The following is a 21148-nucleotide window of genomic DNA, read 5'->3' on the forward strand; positions in this document are numbered from 1 at the left end:
TTTTAAATGACTGGTCAGGTGCGAACTGTAATAACACTTATTGTAAGTGGATTTTTGATGTTTCCGTACAATTAAGAGACGTTACAGTAAAACACAATAATTTCAGCTACAGTATGATAACGTTGCAGTAACTTTGCGTCTTTTCAAGGTGCAATTTGAAATGATCTAGCAGCGGCTGTCCTTCCATTTCAGACCAAGTGCCAATCCCTTGATAGCTATATTTTGGCTCCGGTTAACCAACAACACTTGAGAAGACACATTGATGCGGATGAAATTCAAACAAAGGGTGGTTAGGAATACCAAAACAGTGCTTCGGACTATTACTCAATAATGACAGCTTTCTGTCATTATTTCAGGAAAACAGTAAAAAAATCAGGAATATTACCTGGGAATGCCTGTGGTGCCACAGCAGGCATAAACAAACAGCCAAACCCATCCACACCCATATCAAACTCCACAAACGATGGACAGTAAGACACACCATGGGCACGTGCATCACGTGGTGTTGTCATGGAAACAAGACACTTGACACGTGTTAATGGTACAGGCTTATTTTCTGGAAAGACTGGTTCTTCCTCCACCTCAAGCTCAGTATCGTGGCACTCACTAGTGCTGCGTTCCCTTGACGTCTCGTCGGGTATGGGCTGGAGGTCAGGTTCCTGCGCGCAGTGAAGGCTGAGCTGTTGAGTGATGTCCTCCACGCTCATCTCGGCTGCTTTGTGCTGTGACTCAGTTTTCACGTCTGTGTTGCTATCAAACGAGTTTATGCTGCTCTGAGAGGTTCTTCGAGATGAATTCTTGGACCCGGGAAGCAATTCTTTACCTAACGTCTGCGAGTCATCAATGCTTTCGGATAACTCTGGATTCCAAGCATTGTCAGAGTGCAGATTTTCCTCGTGTTGGGGTACGTCGATAAGAGGTGTACTGGTCTGCCCACTATCCCCCGTCACATCGACAATCACCAAATCATCTCCCTGATCAATACTAGATACTTGTTGTTGATTCTCACCTACTGTATCTATATCGACCCCATCGACTACCGTAGTAGCCCCGCTGTGTCCAGGGGTAACGGGCATTGTCTGTCCATACATTGTATTCTCATCAAATAGATTGTGTCTGTGGTGAAGCTGATCTCGTTTAGGTCTTGGTGGTCGTTTTGGTTGAACTTCCTCCTCTGGAGATGTATTGCTGTCTGTCTGTCCGTCTATTCCAGGTGACGCTTCGGTAATAGAATCTTTGGAGTCGTCTTTAGATTTGTCGTCCGTTGTTTCTTCAACAGAATCGCCCAGCATCTCAAAGCCACGATCTTCGTCGTCGGAATCCGATTCTTCGCCGAAGCTTGAGTCGGGGCTGGGCTGGATCATACTCATCATGACGTCATGAAAAGATAAATTGCTGCAGCGATTATCCAGGGTACCCCTCTCGGATCTTGAATCAACCCGCCCCCTACTAGAAGAGTCAGATATTTTTCTAGTTATGACATCAGACAGTTTTCTGATTCCATTTGGAGTTGCTTGGTCCATTTGTTCCAAGACCGTACTTTCATTTTCTTGTGTAGCCTTATTTTCAACAACTGCGTTTTCTTGCACAAGTTCTGAACCATCTGGCTTGGATTCCTGTGTCAGGCTTGGTTCCTCTTCTGGTGGCTTTAGTGGTTTGCAAAGGAGTGGGTCTCCAAGACGAAGAAAGTCCCTGTTCAAAGGACATATCAACAACTACTTTTTGATCTACAGCTTAACTAAATATTGGCAACAAGAACTAACATCCAATTTAGTGACTGCTATGAAAATGATAAACATTGAGGAAGGAATGAACCAACCCGAAGATACTTAAGAATGCTTGGATAATGATTTGTTGATAATGAGGACGATGCTGTCAAAGACAGTTGTCAAAGGACGGACCATTAGATAGTTGATGGGGGTTGCGTAATTCCAAAAAAATATCGAGCAAGCAGTTAAAACCTCAAAGGAATATATTGCAACCTCTTCTGCTAGAAGGAAAATATCTAACCGTACGCAAAAAATAACGTGCAATGGTTGAGCCAAAAAAATAAACATCATGCAACCAAAATTCCTGCACCCCCACCCCCCCCCCCCCCATCAATTATCTAATGGTCCTTCCCTAAATGATAATAACAGAAAAGATGGCAGATAGCCAGCTATGACTTGATACTGATGGCAGCTTATGACTTGATGATGGTGATGATGATGGCAATGCAATTGGCAATGGTAGCGATGCGGATGATGATAATTAATGGTGTTAATGGTGGTGACGGTCATGATAATAATACTGACGACCAGTGGTATTATTGGTGACGATGATGACGATGATGACGATGATTACGTGGATGACAATGCAATGGAAGGCTGTTCAGACAAAACATACCGCTCCAACCAGCAAAGCTTCCAAGTGAAAAACCCTTGCGTAACTTATGATAAAGATTATACAGTTGTTACATTATGAATTAAGGTATTGCGTTGCGTTTTGTACCTTAATACTGTAGCTGACAATCCCTGAGATGCTAATCTTTCAAACATTCGCTGTAATGGAGCATTGAAAGGGTGATCTTCATCCACAAAGGCTGCTTCGCACCTCTGCAGTAACTGCTGGGGTAATCCTACATCGCACATTACTTGTTGATTGTGTTCTGAACGTAGAAGTTGTTGCAGTTTACTCAGCCAGTACATCTGTAACTCAAGGCAATCCTAGCAAAATACGAAAAAACAATGAAAAATATAAACACACTCCCTGCTCCAATCTTATTTTTGATCCCAACGGGTTAGCTCACATCCTCGGAAACCCAGAGTTAAATTCTGTCGCTCGTTTCTCGAGGATGGTTAGCTCATTGGACAGTAAAGACTTTATTGTCATTGTTACATTTCTTGTCTTTTTTTACACTTCTAAAATTGGCCGTATTAAAGACAGGACACACACTGAAATTTCCTCTCATGATGGCAGTGCAACACAAAATTTAAAAGTGCGCTGTCAAGGAAAGAAAAAATTGCAGCCTGTATCGGCAGCTTTAGTTTCAAAACTGGACATTTCTTAGTTATACCTCATTGTTAGATACGATTTGGTTGTCTTGTAATTCGCAGACAGCGGGGAGTAGATCAACTACAGCAGTTATAGCCCCAGGATGATACACAGATAACACAGGAGACCCATAATGAGAGACAGACTGACCATTCATCATATCAGTAGGTCCATAGTTTCCAGCCATTAAACCAAACGAGTCCGTTGCCATCTCAAAGAGGTTCTTAAACATCTCGTTGGCTGCATATAGTAGTGATGTGGGGCTCAGATCTGGTTCAGAGGGTCCATCTTGGTTGATAGATGACCGTGTAGAGTCTGTACTTGGGGTTGGTGAGAGGGGGAGGTGGTTGGAGCTCATGGATAACATTTTCTTGAACCCTCGGAGATATGGTTTGACTTCGCCTGTGTAAGGACGCATTTCTAAGTCTGAGAATGAGAAGCAACCAAGAAGCCGAATGGTATCTGCTAGACCCCGAAATCGAACCTGAAGAAAGAGACAAAAACATAAGCTTTTTTAAAGTAAATAAACTGGATAAAAGGTACATTGTAATCAGATTTCAGATTTTTAATGTATAGGTATAGAGGAGAGCACTGTGTGTAACTTTGACAGTGGTTGGTCCAGCTTTAATAATGAATGTTTACTAACTTTTGCATTAAAGGAGTATTAACAGGAAGAGTAATATTCAATACAGATTTGGCATCTGTGTTACCTCATCCATGAAGAAGTTCTTGTTGGCAGGTTCATCCTGCATGGCTGCTGTCAAAACATGGAACACTGTTCTCAGGAGAGTCAGTACTTCTTCTTGGTCAACTACAAACATAATGATTTTTATTATTTTTTTACTTTGTGATAGCAAAGCTTGTACAGTGAGAATCACCAACAACTGCTGCTCAAGTGCACAAAACTTTCACAGCTCCAACTAGGAAGTAGCGATCTTTTATGAGGGTCCTGAAGGGGTAAAATGGGCGATTTTTGCCCTGGACAATGAGAGGCGAAATTTATAATAAAAAAAATTGGGCATGAAATGGGATTGGCAGCCCCCTTCTTCTTTCAGGCCCATATTATGTACTGTAAAATGTCTCTAAACAAGACAGAATTTTATGTTATATGTTTTTCTCATTTTTACCTTTATCCCAGGGGGTTGCTGCAGGTGTTTTCAGGCTACCCTCCATGTTGAGTGGTACTGACATGACATAAACAAATCCACCCACTTCTCGAAACACTGCTCTTGTTCTTGGGTCAAGCTCAAACACTTTGAGCAATGCATTTAGGACTTCTATTTTGAGCTGCACTTCTGAATGAGGAGTGGAATGCATTAAACCCAACAGCGTGCCTGGCAAAAATAGAGAAGATTAATGGAAGGTTAATTTATAATAATATCAGATGTACATGCATAGTGCACCTGGATTTACGTGGTCTCTGTTTGTCTTTCTGTCCATTTACACTGTATCTCTGGCTCTTTCCTTCTCCCTTACTTCCTTCCTTTCCTGCTTGCTTCTTCCCTCAGTCCTTTCTTCCCTTGTTCCTTCCTTCATTTCTTTCTTTTTTTTCCCTTTTTTTCTTTTTATGGTCATAGAAAATCTCCTCTCAACCAGAGAAGGGAGTCATAATTTTTGTCAGGGAATGGGTGGGTGCAAATAAAGGCTGGTTTAGACAGTACGATTTTCGCCTACAACTATCGTATACAACACGCTCGCGTCTGTCATAGGCAAGTTGTAGGCTTGATTTACATGCTACAGTCTCGAGTTGTAGGATGGCGCGAGCACGTTGTATATGATAGTTGTAGGTGAAAATCTTACCGTCTAAACCGGTCTTAAGAGTACCTACCCAAATCATCACTTCCTCCATTCAGTATAAGTTCATGGATGATCCTCAGTGCATCTGTTCGTGACTTAGAATAAGGAATCATATTATGAGCACAGCGTGCCCCTCCACATTCCCTGAAGACCTTGGCATTCTCTGCATTGGATTCCAGCAAGAGCCGTAGACATCCCATCAGTAGGAAGGGGTAATCATTCGGGGTGGATTCTGTAACAAACACTTCTTCTTGGTCTTCTTCTGTTTTATTTAGATCCTCATTGGGTGTTGATGGCTGTTTAAATGTCTCTACAAAAAAAATGGATTTGGATCAATATTGAACACATCTTGAATGAGAGAGGCAGAGACTGAGAGAAGCAGAGACTGAGAGAGGCAGGGACTGAGAGAGGCAGAGACTGAGAGAGGCAGAGACCAAGAGAGGCAGAGACCGAGAGAGGCGGAGACCGAGAGAGGCAGGGACCGAGAGAGGCAGGGACCGAGAGAGGCAGAGAATGAGAGAGGCAGGGACTGAGAGAGGCAGGGACTGAGAGAGGCAGGGACTGAGAGAGGCAGGGACTGAGAGAGGCAGGGACTGAGAGAGGCAGGGACTGAGAGAGGCAGAGACTGAGAGAGGCAGAGACTGAGAGAGGCAGAGGCTGATGATCTTTAGTCGACTCCAGCCTTTTACTATTCCCACATATTTTTAATGAAATTTTCAATTAATATTTTAAACCTTTATTATTATTATTTTAGTTTAAGGCTGAAGTGTGAAGGAATTAGATCTCACGCATATTGCCGAGAGGCTACAGTATGCCCCACACATACAGTAGCATGCTGATCAATTTTACAGAACGTTTTACATAAGTAAGAACAGTAAAATATCTCGAAGGCTCTAGAAATGTATGTGGATAGAAATTCCGTACCAGATACTTTATTGTTAATGTTTTGACTTACCATCATTTTCTTTCAAGACAGCAGCATAATCTTTCAGGCAGTTGGTAAGCACCTCCAGAATACCAACCTCACGGAAGATATCTTTGTACTTGGGGTTGAAACTCAGGATGCGAATGAGAAAAGACAGAGCTACTTGGTGGCAATCACAGGGGCTAAAAGCAGAAAAAGTTTAAATGAAAAATAAATAAAATGGAAAGAGGGATTAAGTTACAATTTTAGAGAAAGGAATGAAGGCAGGGGGCATGAAAGAAAGATGGGAAGACAGGAAAAAGGAAAGAAGGAAGGAAGGGAAGGAAGGAAGGGAAGGAGGGAAGGAAGGAAGAGAGAGAAAGAGAGGGAGGGATGTAAAAGGAGAAAGGGATTGGAAATTAGGAAGAAAGGATGAGAGGGGAAAACAAAATGAAAGAATGATGGAATTGGAAGGGAAGAAGGGACAGGAGAGAAACACGAAGATAGAGAGAAAATGAGGAAGGAAGGAAAAGAGGAAGAGAGAAAGAGAGAGAGGAATGATAAAAAGACAGAAAGAACATTTATTTGCATTAACTCACCCTCTGTTTTTGAATAAAATACTGACAGACATAAGTTCAGGACAGGGTACCCAGTTCAAATTACAGATGACAAAATCCAACAGCTTGAAGACTTTCTCTTGCACCTGGGTTTCCTTATCTGGAATGCTGTCTATGAATAATGATATTGTGTGCTGTGGCTCAAGAATGAAGTAGTTGGCATTATCTGACCTGTAGATGTTGCTGATACAGTCCAAAATATTCAAACAAAGAAGCTTGTCTGATGTCTTCAAAAAGAAAAACAAAGATTTTAAAAATATATATTTCACTATACTACGAGTTATTACACAGAGTGACACCGGTTTGTAGAACAGTGTTTTGTTTTGAGTCTTTTAATCCTTTCTTTTTTCCTAGAAATCTTAATATTTTATGCACACAACTTTCAACTCCTATGTTGATCTTTGTCCTTTAGCAGCAAGAATGATAGATATAATGTTCTATCTAATGTAAATCTTACCTTCAAAAAAACTTTTTGCAGAACATGGAATGCTTCAACATTTTTTACACTTACTCCTGCAAACCAATTAAAATAATAAGCTAATTATTAACTAAGGATAAATCTTGAGCCATGAATATAATGATGAAAAGAATAGAAAAAACAAATAATAATAATAAAATAATAATAATAATAATTCTATTCGTTTTTTACAATCTTGAAAAAATGTATAAATATTTAAAAATTATTAATTATTGATTAGAGATTATTGTTATTATTAATTATTGATTAAAGACTATATGAATTAAAATAATAATAATAATAACAATGATAATAATAATGATAAAATGATTTAATTGAACAACAAGTCAAACTCAACTGACACGTGCACAGTTCAGTCAAGGTTTAACCTCTTTCAATAAGTGTAATCTATTTGCCTACAATATTGTATTGTAGTTTACTCCAAGGCTTGGATTATCCTTGGCTTGGTTAATTTGGGCTGATAATTGCTGGGTTTCACTTGATGTCATTCCCTGTCTTGTGGGAGGGAGGGAATTATGTCAATATATAATTTTTTTCTGGCTGACAGCACATGGTGCATGTCACTGTTTGACCTCCATTTGGAGCAGATAATGAGATTCAAAAACTTTTACCAGCTGATTGCACAAGCAATAAAATTCAAAAATTGCGTTTTAATTGAGATTTAACCCTACCTCCACCTGAAGGCTCTGGAATCACAAAAGAAGGATCCTGAAATGGTGTTCCAATACTGATCAGAGGCTGAATATTTATATGACCCACCATGACTAATGAAGACACAAGTAAGGCAACATTACGGCTTGCTTCCCGAGCATCTTCACTCTCAATTTCCGCTAATATTAATAAGAGTTCATATAAGAATAAATAACCTCCACAGCTTCTGAAATCAGCAAGGAGGAGGTGTGATATTTCACTGGAGTCTTTCAGACAACACACAAATGTGACCATCATTTCAACGAGTTCTAAAGGATTCACTCGCTGGATTCTCTTCATGTTTTCTAGACAGTTGGAAACACAGGATTTGCCTGAACAAAGAAAACATATTAAAAAAGAATGAGTTAATTATTGCTATCGTATACAGTATCAAAAAGAAAAATGATCCCATTAAATTGAATATCTCATAGGTTATGTAACTTGATTATTAATTATTTTAATATATATTAAATGGACAACTATGGCTTTTAAATGTTATTATAGACGTGGAAGTGGAAGTGGAAGTAAAGTTGAAGTGAAATAATATTCAACAGCATGAAGAATAAAATTATTTAATATTAAAAACAGTTTCTTTATTACATAATAATTCAAAAATTATATTGAATAAATAAATATCGTTTTCTAAATAATGTACTTAGTCCTTTCTTATGGACAAATAAGTGTTTATAAAGTGAAGATTTAATAAAATAAACATATAGATTTCTATGTTTCAAATTAAAAAAGGTACAATCATTGCCTTTTGCTCATGTCAAATGATAAATAAATGATTTCAGAATACTAGAGTAAGAATCTGTGCATCAGAGAATAAGACTTAAAAACATATTAGAAAAAGCAAATTGTTTGGCTAAATCACCTTAGTTACAGTATGTGGCTTTATGATTGAAATTAATGCAATAAAACTCTCTTTTTGAATCATGACAAATACTTTTTGTTTACTCTTAGTAATTCATTAACACGTCATTTAGTATTACTACTACAAGACTAGTAAAATCAGAGAAGGTAGATCAAATTGATTGGCTTGAGAATAATTTAGCTTAATGACCCAGCCAAGTGTATTAGGTCCTCTTGGCCAGTAATATTTTACACTTTAAAGAAAGTGATAAATGTTTAGTTACTAAGGATTTAATAAGCAGGGTCAAATCATACTCCCCAATAATGTTACAGCACCAGTAATAATAATGAATGGATAGGTAAATTATACTGCATAAGGATATAAAGTATTTACTGTAGTGAATAGAAAACTACTTATTACAGTATAAGACAATTAAAGAAAACTATAAATGTTTAATTAAGAAAGTTAGAGTGGTCAAATTGTACTACCCAATAATGTTACAGCACTTGCAATAAAACTGAATGGATTGCAAAAGGTAATTTATACAAGGAGATATAAACTATAAGCTTTGGCCAATAGCAAACTGCTTAAAATAATACAGTCTGGATTATGTTTAGAAAGCTGATTTTAAGGTTTCAGCTGCTGTGAATAAATAATAAACTTGTAATCAAGAGATATACAATATAAAATAAAAGAATAATTAGAATTGTATGAGAATCATAGAATCATTAACCGGTACAAAAGATGTGACTCTCAAAAAATAATGATTAATGCTATATAATTTCAATGAAATTTTTCCTAATTAGTTTAGGGATTAGAATCAATAGCTTGTACAGTCTGCACACATTTCTTCAGGTAAAGGCATAAACATCTGCTCTCTATGCAACAAAAAATAACAGCATGGTTCCTCAAAAATCACTGCAGTTTTCAATATTCTGCAAACTCAGACATTTCATAAGGCTTGTTGGTTTGTTACAGCCGCAAATAAAAGTATGAAAGGTAACGACTGAATATTTTTGATTGATGGAAGCGTAAAAACAAATTTAAGCATGTAGCTTGCAACTATCAAGTTTACAGAATATTGAAAACAGCAGTAAGGATTAATTTTGCTTATGGTTTGCTCGCTTTCATTCAAAATTTTGAAATTGACTTCCTGGCTTTTTGAGTTAGGGGATAATCAAGTCCTTGTTAGCACTCTTGAAATTAATCCTTAATGGAGCAATTATTGAACTCATAAAAAAACATCCACTAAACTTCAAATAAAATCTCTTTATAAGTCATTATGCTTTGTCAAATGAATGACATGGGTCAAAGTCATATTGCTATTTCTTTTTGCATGGAAACTCGTACATATCACATTATGAGATTAGATGTGTACAAACTTGTTTTTAAAACAAAGGTAATGTATTCCTAATTGATCACAATACACTTTTAATTCAGTGTTCTTAAAACTCCAAACTTTCCAAGAACTTGAAGGAAATTGGAACAAAAAATGATGAGAAGGAGTTAAAGTTTTTGAGATTATTTCATCTTAAAATAATTGAAACTAAGCACGGCTCATCCTTAGTAGCTGTCTAAATGATGCAGTTGAAAAAAAGACAGCAAATTATGATGATGGAAGGAATCTCAGCCTACTCACCATGAATGTAGTTGATGACCTCTTTATTCAATCCATATCTTGTAACAGTCATCAGAATCTCAGACACACAACTTCTCCAACCGATGTTGTGCTTTTTGGTACAAGGACACGAGATAGCAGAAAACAGTATCGACAAGTCATCCGTGTTGACAAGTTCATTTGACGTCGCAGGAGAATGACAAAGCTTCACTAAAATCTGCGTATAGACTTTCTGTACGATTTCGAGATCCTGTAACTGGTCTTCTATAGATTTTTCATTTATTTCTTTGACAGATGGAAGTTCATAAAAAAGCCAAAGACATTTGACCATCGTAGAAGGAAGATTTGCGGCAACCATACATTCCAATACAGGAGTCTCTCCTCCAGCTAAAATGTTTAAACTAGCCAATAATTTCCATCCCGAACCGGTTTCCTCTACCGAATCAGAGAGTAAGAAGTCCATAACCGCTTTACTCGCAACTTCGTGGTTTCGATTTGAAGCTCGTTTTCGTATCTCTCGCACCATGAGTTGTGAAACATGAGCTGCGAACTGGCAAACGTCGCCAAATTTTTCCGTTAAAGCACTTGGATTAGCGTTCGAGAAAATCTTACAGAACAAAGGTAGCATACGGAACAAGGCATTTTCTTGATCCTTGACAGTCATTGGTGTCGGGGAATGACGGAATTCCATGAAGAGTTTTCTCAAATGTCGGAGACAAAGCTCGTCATCTTGGTTGGATTGAGAGACCAAATCACTGCCTGGTCTCGTCCTAATCCCAACCAGTTTTCTCACAAGATTCATCTTAGATCCCCAAAACCCTTGAACTGCAGGTAGAATATAGCTAGCCTAATCCTTTCATATTGGTATTATGAGTCGAAAATGGTTTTTACATGGTTAAAAAAGACAATATTTTGATAGAATCCCTTCAACTTTCCGTTCCTCCATTTTTAGCTTCTCCTAAGTGTGCGCATGCTAAACTACACATCACCGCTGCTCTCAAAACCCTGGGCGCATTAAAAAAATTTCAGTTTTGAGTTTCAGTTTTTTCAGTTCTTTCGCTTTTCAACGATCAAGAACTCAATACTTAATTTATATCAAAGGATGTTCTTAGTTCTGACACATTCATAAGTATATTAAGAGGTAAGAATTATAATCTGACAAAATTAGCAGGGATAACTTTCCAGTTACGTAATTTTGTGTAACCTCAAGGTCCCTGAAGTGGTCCAAGTTTAAGCTTAATTGCACCGATGCAGCAACAGAAAACGATAGCCTGCAATATTATATCTGGATATCCCACAGATACTAGATGACTAACTGATAAGCTCTAAAAGACTGGATTTTAAATTTTGAACTAGTCAACACGTGATCCGTCAATGTCACTGATCAAGAGGACCGGCCTAAAAGCCGTTTGGCCATAGTCACTCTAAAATTTTTAGCCCTGATAAAATTACACAAAGTAATTCAGTTTACCACTGTTTTCATTGCAATGCACCAGTCAAGACAATGGTCACGACATGGAACTTAATAGGACAATGACCTAGGGCAAGGGGTAGGGGTAGGGGAAAAAATTCAAATGCCCCAGACTGGGGAAGCAGTTGCTGATCAAATTAAACTAACTACCCCCATGAATTGTCATACATTTACTATAAGTGAAAGTAGAGAAGCTTTTATGAGCAATCAAATTCCAGACTCTGGGCCACATATTTGCTCTCAAATCCCCATCCCCTTCCTGGCTAAAGGTTACTGAACAATTCATTGACCAACTTCCCTTTCAGGACTGTTGTCTGGATCAGCTAGTAGCACTAAAAACAGTGCTAATGTGTACACATGAAGAAATAGAAAATGCGCGCGCGTGCTGTGTGCTGTCATAAAGCACACGGGGGTTGGCAGAACACGAGATAAGTGTTAGGAGAAGCACGACGCGTAGCGGAGTGCTTCTGGACACTTCTTGAGTGTTCTGCCAATCCCCAAGTGCTTTATGACCGCACACAGCACAGCAAGCAAGTTTTTTATTTATTTTATAAAATACAAATTATAATAATAGATAGGAATGACGCAACGGAAAGTGCGCGCGCATACAATGTGCTCTCACAAAGCACATGCTCCAAACCAATCAGAACGCAGCATTCATAACAGTTATTTTATAATTCCATGTGATATACCCAACCATGTGTATTTATAATTTTTATTTACAGTAATATCTAAACAGGATGCTTCTTCAATATAGTGATTTTCAAGAAGGTCCTATAAAACCAATGATGTAACAAAATTGACTTTGAAAAAAATTGATGAGATGAAATATGAATTGATAAATGCATAAAATTATATGTTTTGGAAAGCTTCAAAGAAATTAAATTTAAACTGAGAAATCTTAGAGCATCGTTTGATATCATTACTTAGATCGTTCAATTCTTTCATGGCTTGAAAAGATTTCCTTTGTTTTTTCCAAACTTGTTTTAACACTTGACAAACAAAACTCACTTCCATTTCTTGTGTTATAAGATAACCCTTTCTACTTGATAATGTAGCACATGCAGACAACCAGCCAATCAGAGATGAGTATCCCTATAGACGAGTGCTCATCGTAGGAGCAGGACTAACTGGCTCAGTTACAGCTTCATTACTGAGAAGAAAGTTCCAGAACATTGATTTGACAGTGTGGGAAAAGTCTAGAGGTGCAGGAGGTCGCATGACGACAAGTAGGTGCCCTGATGATCCCAAATGTACAGCAGATACTGGTGCACAGTACATCTCAGCAACACCCAGTTACTTTAAAGTACATGAAAGGTAAGACTGAAATAAATTGGGGGACTGAGACTTGAAGATATGGGTATTATATTGAGCAAAAAGGGGATAAGCTAAAGTAATCCCAGTCCCTTCCTGCAGGTCCAGTTTTTTTTCTAGAACAGAATTGGGTTATAATTTTTAGTAATCTATTTTAACTCTTAATAATCTTGGTTTTGTTTTGGCCCACTTTCACTTACTCACACACTGACCACTACACCACATTTAATTCTCTATGTATAGTTCTCAACTTTCAACTCACACGTTGATCTTCCTATGTCACTATGCGTTTCATCCATAGTTTCTATCAAGAGTTGCTGTCATCCAATGTACTGAAGCCTTTCACTGGTCTTATTGAAGGAGAGAAAAACCAAGATGGCGTGAAACACTTCATTGCGCCTGCAGGAACTAGTTCTATTGTCAAACATTTTCTAAAACAATCAGGTACCTACTGGAAAAGTTAAATGTAGTTCCTAAAGCAAATCAGAGCTGCCTTGAGAGTGGGACTAGCAGACTGGTAATAACACATGATGTAAAAGTGGGAGCTACCTAACACTTGAAAATTGAGTGGATCATAGCTCATGATGGCAGCCATGAGAGGATTAACCAGGAGCAATTGAATTGAATTTTCAATTCAATTCAATTCTTTTGTTGTTGTTGTTGTTGTTTTTGGGTCTAATCTAATGTACATGAGAAGAAAAGAAGTTTCGACCCAGGGGAAAAAGGCTCTATTGTTATGCTTCCTGTCATGGAGCACCACAAACGATGCAAATCCTCTTTATACTAATATTTTTCTTTCGTCATACTTCACAGGAGCAAATGTTCATTATCAAACACAATGCAATGAAGTCAACATGAAAGATAACCCATCACAATGGGAGGCAATAGACCTAAAAGGCAACTCGGAACTATTTGACTCCATAATTATTACCATACCTGTACCACAGCTTTTTAATTTCAAAGGATCAATACAAAGTCATATCAAAGAGGATAAAGAAAGGCTTGAAGCTGTGAATTACTCTTCACGATATGCCCTTGGTTTGTTTTACGCACAAGGGACTGATATTTCTCTACCTTGGACTGCAAAATATGTTACTGGTAACCCATGTATTCGATTTGTTAGTGTTGATTCAAGGAAAAGAGGGCAGGGTGAGTTAACAATATTATTGAACAATTACAGAATTCCTAGTCAAAAGATATTTGCATTACAAGGTAACATACTCAGTGAAATATCTTTCGATTATCAAGTATTTTAGTTTTGTTGACTAAGATGCCACTATAAGGATGTGACACTACCATCAGATACTATAATTCAACTTTATTGTAAAGACTGTGGACCAATTGTCAACTGGTTTATCAACCGTTCGTTGCCCATTCATCACTGTTTGTTATCTGTGGTATGTAGCAATAATCTGTTGACTAACTGTCAACCAACCACCGATAATTGGCTGACCCACAGCTGACTAATAGTCGATCAACAGATGGTTTGGGGCACTATTAGTTACTATTATCTTAATGGTGTTGATAATGATGACAGTAGTGCTAACACAAGTAAACCTAATGTTTCCATGGTTTTTCCACAGATGAGGATAACATTGGCCCATCTATAGTCCTTCACACCAGTGTTCCCTTTGGAATTGAACATTTAGAATCAGAACCAAAACAAGTGGAAGAAATCATTCTAAAACATGCATATGAACTATTACCTACTCTTCCTAAACCAACAAATATAAAATTTCAAAAATGGAGGTATTCACAGGTGTCAACCCCCATGCCTGGTGCACCTGGTTGCTTGGTATTGCATCATTCACCTTTAGCTCTTGCAGGTGGAGATGCATTCGTACATTCAAACTTCGATGGTTGCATAGAGTCTGCACTGTCTATAGTGGACAAATTCACCAACTCAAAGATTTAGTTGTACAAATTTGATAATTAAAATTGATATAGTGTTTGAATCACAAATGTAACCTTTTCTTTATCTGGAAATTACTTATTTGTGAATCAAAGATGTTGGTAGCAAAGAGGGGGCAGCAAGTTATTTGTTCTACCAAGTATGATTCTCACTAGAAACAATAGCCTGTGATCCCCAAAGCTGTATAATAAGGGTATGATCATGATAAGCAGCTAGCGAGAATAGGCAGCTACATTGCTTATACCCATGAAAAATGGCCATAAACCATATAACAACTCCTATACTCATTGCATCAAGATTGGCTTCCAAAAGGCTTGGTGTTGGAAGCTGTTAAGGCTCGACTCCTAAAAAGATTCGCAAATTTGCCATCAAGTGCGATAGTCATGTGTGCCGGAGCTAGAAAGCACGTCATGACCAAAGTGGGCAGAGGGGGGAGGGGCACTTATATTCCATCATTATATTATTTACCGCTGTACATAATATGAGTAAGCTTAAACCCACGTCAGATACCGCGCGCTATGATGCCTTAGACATAACGGTTGCTTGATGGTCACGCGAGAGGAAAAAATAAGCGCGCTTTGCCTTAGACCTAACGGTTCCAATTGCTTGGCGTAATATGTTTGAGAAAGGGGAGAAACTTCAGTCACGTAATTTCCGCCAAGCAACTGGACCGTTAGATCTAAGGCAAAGCGCGCTTATTTTTTCCTCTTTCGCGGCCGTCAAGCAACCGTTAGGTCTAAGGCATAGCGCGCGCGCATTCCAGTGGTATCTGACGCGGGTTCAAGCTTACTCATATTATATACAGCGGTAAATGATATAACAATGGAAGATAAGTGCCCCTCCCCCCTCTGTGACTTTGAATTGCGTTGCTAGGCAACAAATCTTTCTTGCGCGCGCTAGATTCCAGTCTTTTGGATGCGCACGTTTTCTTCAGTAAGCACCATGCATGATTTAAGAATTGGGATGCAAAATTTAATTATCAGTATTTTGAATATAAATAAAACACGATATTATCCTATGATCGACTACGCAGCAATACCCTATTAGACAAAGACTTTAATAGACAACATGTATATGTACAATTTCAATAAATCAATTAGACCAATTGATGCAAACGGTCTATTATGACGTCATATGACAATTACTTCATTACTGAAGCAATTAAGAAGTAATTAATCAGAAACCCTGTTCACATTTTACTGAATTTCATGGTAAAAGCTTAGCTTTAACATGAGCTTGGTGAAGAACCTGTGCATGGGGGCCGCGGCAGTCGTGGTGGCAGGTGCAACAACTTATATGTTGTACCGCTACTTCAAGAAGGACGTCAAGGTACGTGAAATAATTTATTTTTGAAACGCGCTCGAAAACGCTTAGTGATTTTATTAGTTTTCACACGGAAAGCAAAATGCCAGTGTAAAAAACATCGGTCATGAATATTTCTTTTTCAATTTTCTTTTCTTCCAGAGGGCAGAGGGAGGCCGATAAGGCTGTTCCCTCCGCGCTCCAGCCGAGAACTTGGCTATAACTGGGGACCAACATAGCAGCCGATATACCATCATTCACTGTCTTCAGTCAAGAACAAGCCGAGACAAGCTGCATGCCGGCTGGATGGGATGACTTTTTTTTTTTTTTTCGGAATCACTGGCTAAATTGAAAATATGATGACTCTACTGAACCGCTGGAATGTATACTGGAATGACTGGTTGATAAAACCCTCTTCACCTTTTGAACTATTGAACTTCTACTGAATAACTGATGATAAATCATACTCTACACAATGGACTCTATAGACTCGAAGATCAAGACTACTGAGACTCAACAGTTAATATACTGACATAGACTACGATCAAGTCTACCAGACTCGATGGTTGATAAGAAACTCTACTCTACTATATGGACTCTACATTGGGCAATAGACAATGCACAATGGAGAATGAACAATGGAACAGACTATTGACAAAAATCAAGATGAACAACCGATACGACAACGAACAATGGACATCGGACAACACACGACCTACAACAGAAAACCAATGTTCAACAACGGACAATGGACGACCGATGATGGACAACCGACGATCGAGGGACAAACGACGGCAGGCAACAGACAACAGACGACCCACAACAGATCACAAACAACAAAAGACGAAAACATCATAACAGAAAATAAACAACGGACGACGAACGACTACAGACAACAACTAGCAACTGACGGACAACCAACAACGGACCGACGAACGACGACCGACAACAACTACCAACTGGCGGACAACCAACAACGGACCGATGAACGACGACAGACAACAACTACCCTGACGGACAACCAACAACGGACCGATGAACGACGACAGACAACAACTATCAACTGACGGACAACCAACAACGGACGACGAACGACGACAGACAACAACTATCAACGGACGGACAACCAACAACGGACGACGAACGACGACAGACAACAACTATCAACTGACGGACAACCAACAACGGACGACAAACGACGACAGACAACAACTAGCAACTGACGGACAACCAACAACGGACGACGAACGACGACAGACAACAACTATCAACTGACGGACAACCAACGACGAACGACGACAGACAACAACTATCAACTGACGGACAACCAACAACGGACGACGGACGACAAACGACGACAGACAACAAACATCCGACAACAGACGACCAGCAACAGAAAACTGACAAAAAACCTGACAATCACATGCATCGACGGACAACGGACTTTACTCCATAGTCCACGATGTACTCCTCTCAACTGCCTTCAAGTCTGCTGCACTTGGAGACTAAATTCCTGGCCTTTCTTTTAGCTCTTGTTCCTGGTTGCTATTTTCAACTACAAATCGTTTATTTACGCCTTTACCGCAGAAATTGCGGTCGATTTGTAGTCCTCCCTCTTTGCTCTCTCCGCTTTTTTCACATGGCTTGCATGTACCTCCTGGACATTGAGTTGTGACTTTTACGATATACAAGAATCGAGGATTCTTGTGTCACAACTTACTTTAAACCGGCTGCTGCACACTTGCTCTGCATATAACATGACGAAACAAATCTGACTGACTGGACTTTACCACACTGACTGCACAACTGACGACTTAGACTGACTAGACGAACAGAACAACTGACCTGACGAAACAAACCTGACTGACTAGACTATACCACATCGACTACACAACGACTTAGACTGACTGACTAGACGAACGGAACAACTGACCTGAGAAACAAACCTGACTGACTAGACCATACCACATCGACTGCACAACGACTTAGACTGACTGACTAGACGAACGGTTGTCCACTACACGACAGCTAACCTGACAAAATAAACCTGACTGACTGGACTTTACCATACCGACTGCACAACGACTTAGACTGACTGACTAGACGAACCGTTGTCCACAACTGTTGTTTGCATAACAACTGACCTGACGAAACAAACCTGACTGACTACTGGACTTTACAACACAGACTGCACAAATGACGGCTTTTGACTGAGTGACTAGACGAACCGTTGTCCACAACTGTTGTTTATACAACAACTAACTTGACAAAACAAAACCCGACTGACTGGACTTTACCGCATGACTGCACAAAGACTTAGACTGAGTGACTAGACGAACCGTTGTCCACAACTGTTGTTTAACCAACAACTGACCCGACAAAACAAACCTGACTGACTGCACGGACTAAACCACGCTGACTGTGCGACATACTATAGACATTATAATATAAACCTGGACAAACAAGATGTGCTATCAACCATTGTAAAACACTTTGTAAAATGATCGAATAAACTTATAAAAAATCAAAAAAGTTTCTGATTCAGCGAATGGAGTAAAGGGAAGGGAGGATGAGAGGGACAGACGGAGGGGGAGTAGGTGTTGATTTTACGGTAGCCCCATAAAAATGCAATACGATGCAATTAACTTTAATATAACATTAATCAGTAAATAAGAGACAAACAAATATATTGATATTATAAATTTTGATTGCAAATTTAAGAGATTTACAATAAACTGAGAGTGATGTAATAGCCCAACATCTGGTCCTCGCATTAAAAAACATTGTCCAAAAAATTAATTTCTGACTTACTGCCCATTAATATGCCTGCTGTCATGTAGGGCGAAAAAGCGAAAACATATTGATATAAACCAAAAGGGATGTTGGTTTAATTTTTTTCCGGACCCAGACCAATGTACAGGTAAGTCTTCTAAGTCTTCCCTACACAAAGAGGACAATCATAGAGAACATGTTTGGAGGCGAGGGGGGGATAAATAGATGCACGGTTGAACGTCTTCGAAATGGAAGTTTTCAATAAATCATTCATCATTTTGGTTAATTAACTGTTAACTGCATTTATATAATTATCAATGAATGCACTTCAAAAGCAATATTACGGTTGTAATACTAGAAAGGGTAAGTATCTCCCGAGAAAAATTAGCTATTTTGTTTTCAAACATATTTGAAAACTTCTCTCTCTTATTTTATCGCACGAAATGCAAGCGGAAAAACTATGAATAGAAAAAAAATTCCAGTCATATAGATAGCATAATATTTATTCAATTCCATGATTTTTGGTAGGGCTTTATCATAAGATGATTCGTGAATAAATAAAGGTTAGATAAACCATTGCTATCCACCCTCCCCTCCCCGAAGTATAAAGCAAATTGAAAGTTAGGGAGACAAACAATTGCTATCCACCCTCCCCTCCCCGAAGTATGAAGCGAATTCTCTTCCCGCTCTTTTTCTCGTGTCATTTTTTTAAATTTTTACACCTGTCAATCAACGACACCTATCTTAAATATCATTGGTCCATACTTGAAACGCTGACTTTTTTAACAGCATCTGATTGGTCGAGAATAAAGCACGTGAAATTTTGCACGCAAATGGCTTGTTACTGCAAGAATGCGCCCACTTTCATTCAAGACGTCGAAGCGAGTGGCTGCAAGAAGCAAGGTAAGACAAACTACAATCAGATATTTAACTTTTTTTATTCAAAATTAATCTTTCCCGATCTATTTTCACACTCGACGAAATAATGGATTTGGTCATCATATGTCCGCTTGGCAAATGTTGGGCAAATATGGTGCTCTATATTTGCCCATACATTTGCCTATGCAGGCAAAGGTCGGGGTAAATTTCTAATAAATTTGCCATTGCTTTGCCATACATCTGAACACATGGGTAAATATGTTATATATTTGCCCTTAGTTTAGAAGTATTTACCCAGTGGGGATATATGATAACCGTTTTTGCCCTATATTTGCCCTATTGTCAAATGAAGGGCACATATGAAATCAACTTTGCACTAGGCTTTGCCCCATATTTACCTGGGGAGCAAATACAATACCCCAAACTGAGTATATCCGATGTGAGGTTTCCGTTTCAATTTATTGCAATCAAAACTTTTCAAAACAAATCAATAATTTTTCAACTGAATTATGATGGATGTTGGCTTGTTTTTACGACTTACGAGGAGGGAGTGCATGCAGGTCCATCTCAGTCATATGTGTCAATTTTTTTTCCTAACGCATGACATCAATGTTGCGACCACATTAATTCAATCATTGTTTTGCTTTGATGTCATGAAAGTGAGGTTATATGCGTTGATACACACAGGAAAAAACGCGGACGATGTATTTATAATATGTGTAAGTCGTACATGCGTTTTTTCCAGTGACAATAAGAAAACTCATTAACCCATTAACCTCAGCTGCATTTCAAACCGCTAACATCTGTAATATTATTTGAAGCATCAATTTTGTTTAGTCTAAACATATGAATTCATCTTTTTTATTCCCAATATATGCAGTTTCATTCATTATTATTTTAATTCATCTAATTTTAAACTCATCAAACAATTCATTCAATTTTCATTTTGACTATCTAGTTACTGATGCACAGTTCAAACAGTTTATTTTTGATAGCTTTGAATATTTTTCATGGATGATACTTTACTGTCATCTCCATCATCCGTACAATTTACGTTGTAAAGGACAAACAATTAATACTCTTTCTTTGTCAATAACATCGTAAGCAGCAACAAACTGGCTGTGTATCCTTTGTATGGGAATGAATGTAGAGGGCCCTTCCATTTCAAACAAGTTTCTGCACCAAATTTCATGTGGTCTGCCAATCCTGTGTCTTTCTGGATGTCGCTGATACCATCGAACCTTTGCCATACACAATGATTCCTGCTTGCCATCAATTATAATGGTTTGTTTAAGAAAGAAATCGACAACACCGGGGCGCAAGTCAAATGAATCGGTCTCAATACTGCCACTATATTGGCCACACCAACTTGCAAGAATGAAGGAAGAACGTTCCAGTCTAGAGTCAGAGGACCCTAGCTTTGTCCCCGAATATCCAATGGTATTAATTCTCTCAAACGTATCGGTAACACATTCAATGACCGAGTGTTGAGGTAAAATTGTTTCATA

The 21148-nt window shown here is 38.6% G+C and overlaps 2 protein-coding genes across 2 annotated transcripts in view; one reads left to right on the forward strand and one right to left on the reverse strand.

The window, feature by feature from the left end:
• The window catches only part of LOC116293207 (WD repeat and FYVE domain-containing protein 3), a 38292-nt gene extending 27356 nt beyond the window's left edge, over window positions 1-10936 (reverse strand). Inside the window, exons 1-11 of the mRNA XM_089029094.1 lie at window positions 10012-10936; window positions 7501-7851; window positions 6809-6864; window positions 6334-6578; window positions 5786-5937; window positions 4862-5140; window positions 4161-4367; window positions 3744-3844; window positions 3056-3517; window positions 2491-2705; window positions 386-1692 (exon numbers count right to left, since the gene is read on the reverse strand). Coding sequence (XP_088885220.1) covers window positions 386-1692; window positions 2491-2705; window positions 3056-3517; window positions 3744-3844; window positions 4161-4367; window positions 4862-5140; window positions 5786-5937; window positions 6334-6578; window positions 6809-6864; window positions 7501-7851; window positions 10012-10792 — 4156 coding nt within the window. The 5' untranslated portion in view covers window positions 10793-10936. The remainder of the gene's footprint in view (window positions 1-385; window positions 1693-2490; window positions 2706-3055; window positions 3518-3743; window positions 3845-4160; window positions 4368-4861; window positions 5141-5785; window positions 5938-6333; window positions 6579-6808; window positions 6865-7500; window positions 7852-10011) is intronic.
• Window positions 10937-10942: 6 nt separating this feature from the next.
• On the forward strand, window positions 10943-14737 carry LOC116293209 (renalase). Its single transcript, XM_031700609.2, has 5 exons — window positions 10943-11131; window positions 12520-12778; window positions 13077-13219; window positions 13589-13924; window positions 14359-14737. Exons 2-5 carry the CDS (start codon window positions 12681-12683, stop codon window positions 14688-14690), a joined length of 909 nt encoding a protein of 302 aa, XP_031556469.2. The 5' UTR covers window positions 10943-11131; window positions 12520-12680; the 3' UTR covers window positions 14691-14737.
• Window positions 14738-21148: the final 6411 nt, after the last annotated feature.

The sequence above is a fragment of the Actinia tenebrosa genome, unplaced genomic scaffold, assembly GCF_029948245.1.
Source record: "Actinia tenebrosa isolate PJP-AT-01 unplaced genomic scaffold, QUT_ActTen_1.0 PGA_scaffold13__45_contigs__length_12533684, whole genome shotgun sequence".
Lineage (NCBI taxonomy): Eukaryota > Metazoa > Cnidaria > Anthozoa > Actiniaria > Actiniidae > Actinia > Actinia tenebrosa.

Coding starts and splice junctions, on each gene's coding strand:
- LOC116293209 (XM_031700609.2), top strand. CDS start 12,681: ATGACGACAAGTAGGTGCCCTGATGATCCCAAATGTACAGCAGATACT. Junction 13,220..13,588: donor ACATTTTCTAAAACAATCAG/GTACCTACTGGA, acceptor CATACTTCACAG/GAGCAAATGTTCATTATCAA. Junction 13,925..14,358: donor TTCAAGGAAAAGAGGGCAGG/GTGAGTTAACAA, acceptor GTTTTTCCACAG/ATGAGGATAACATTGGCCCA.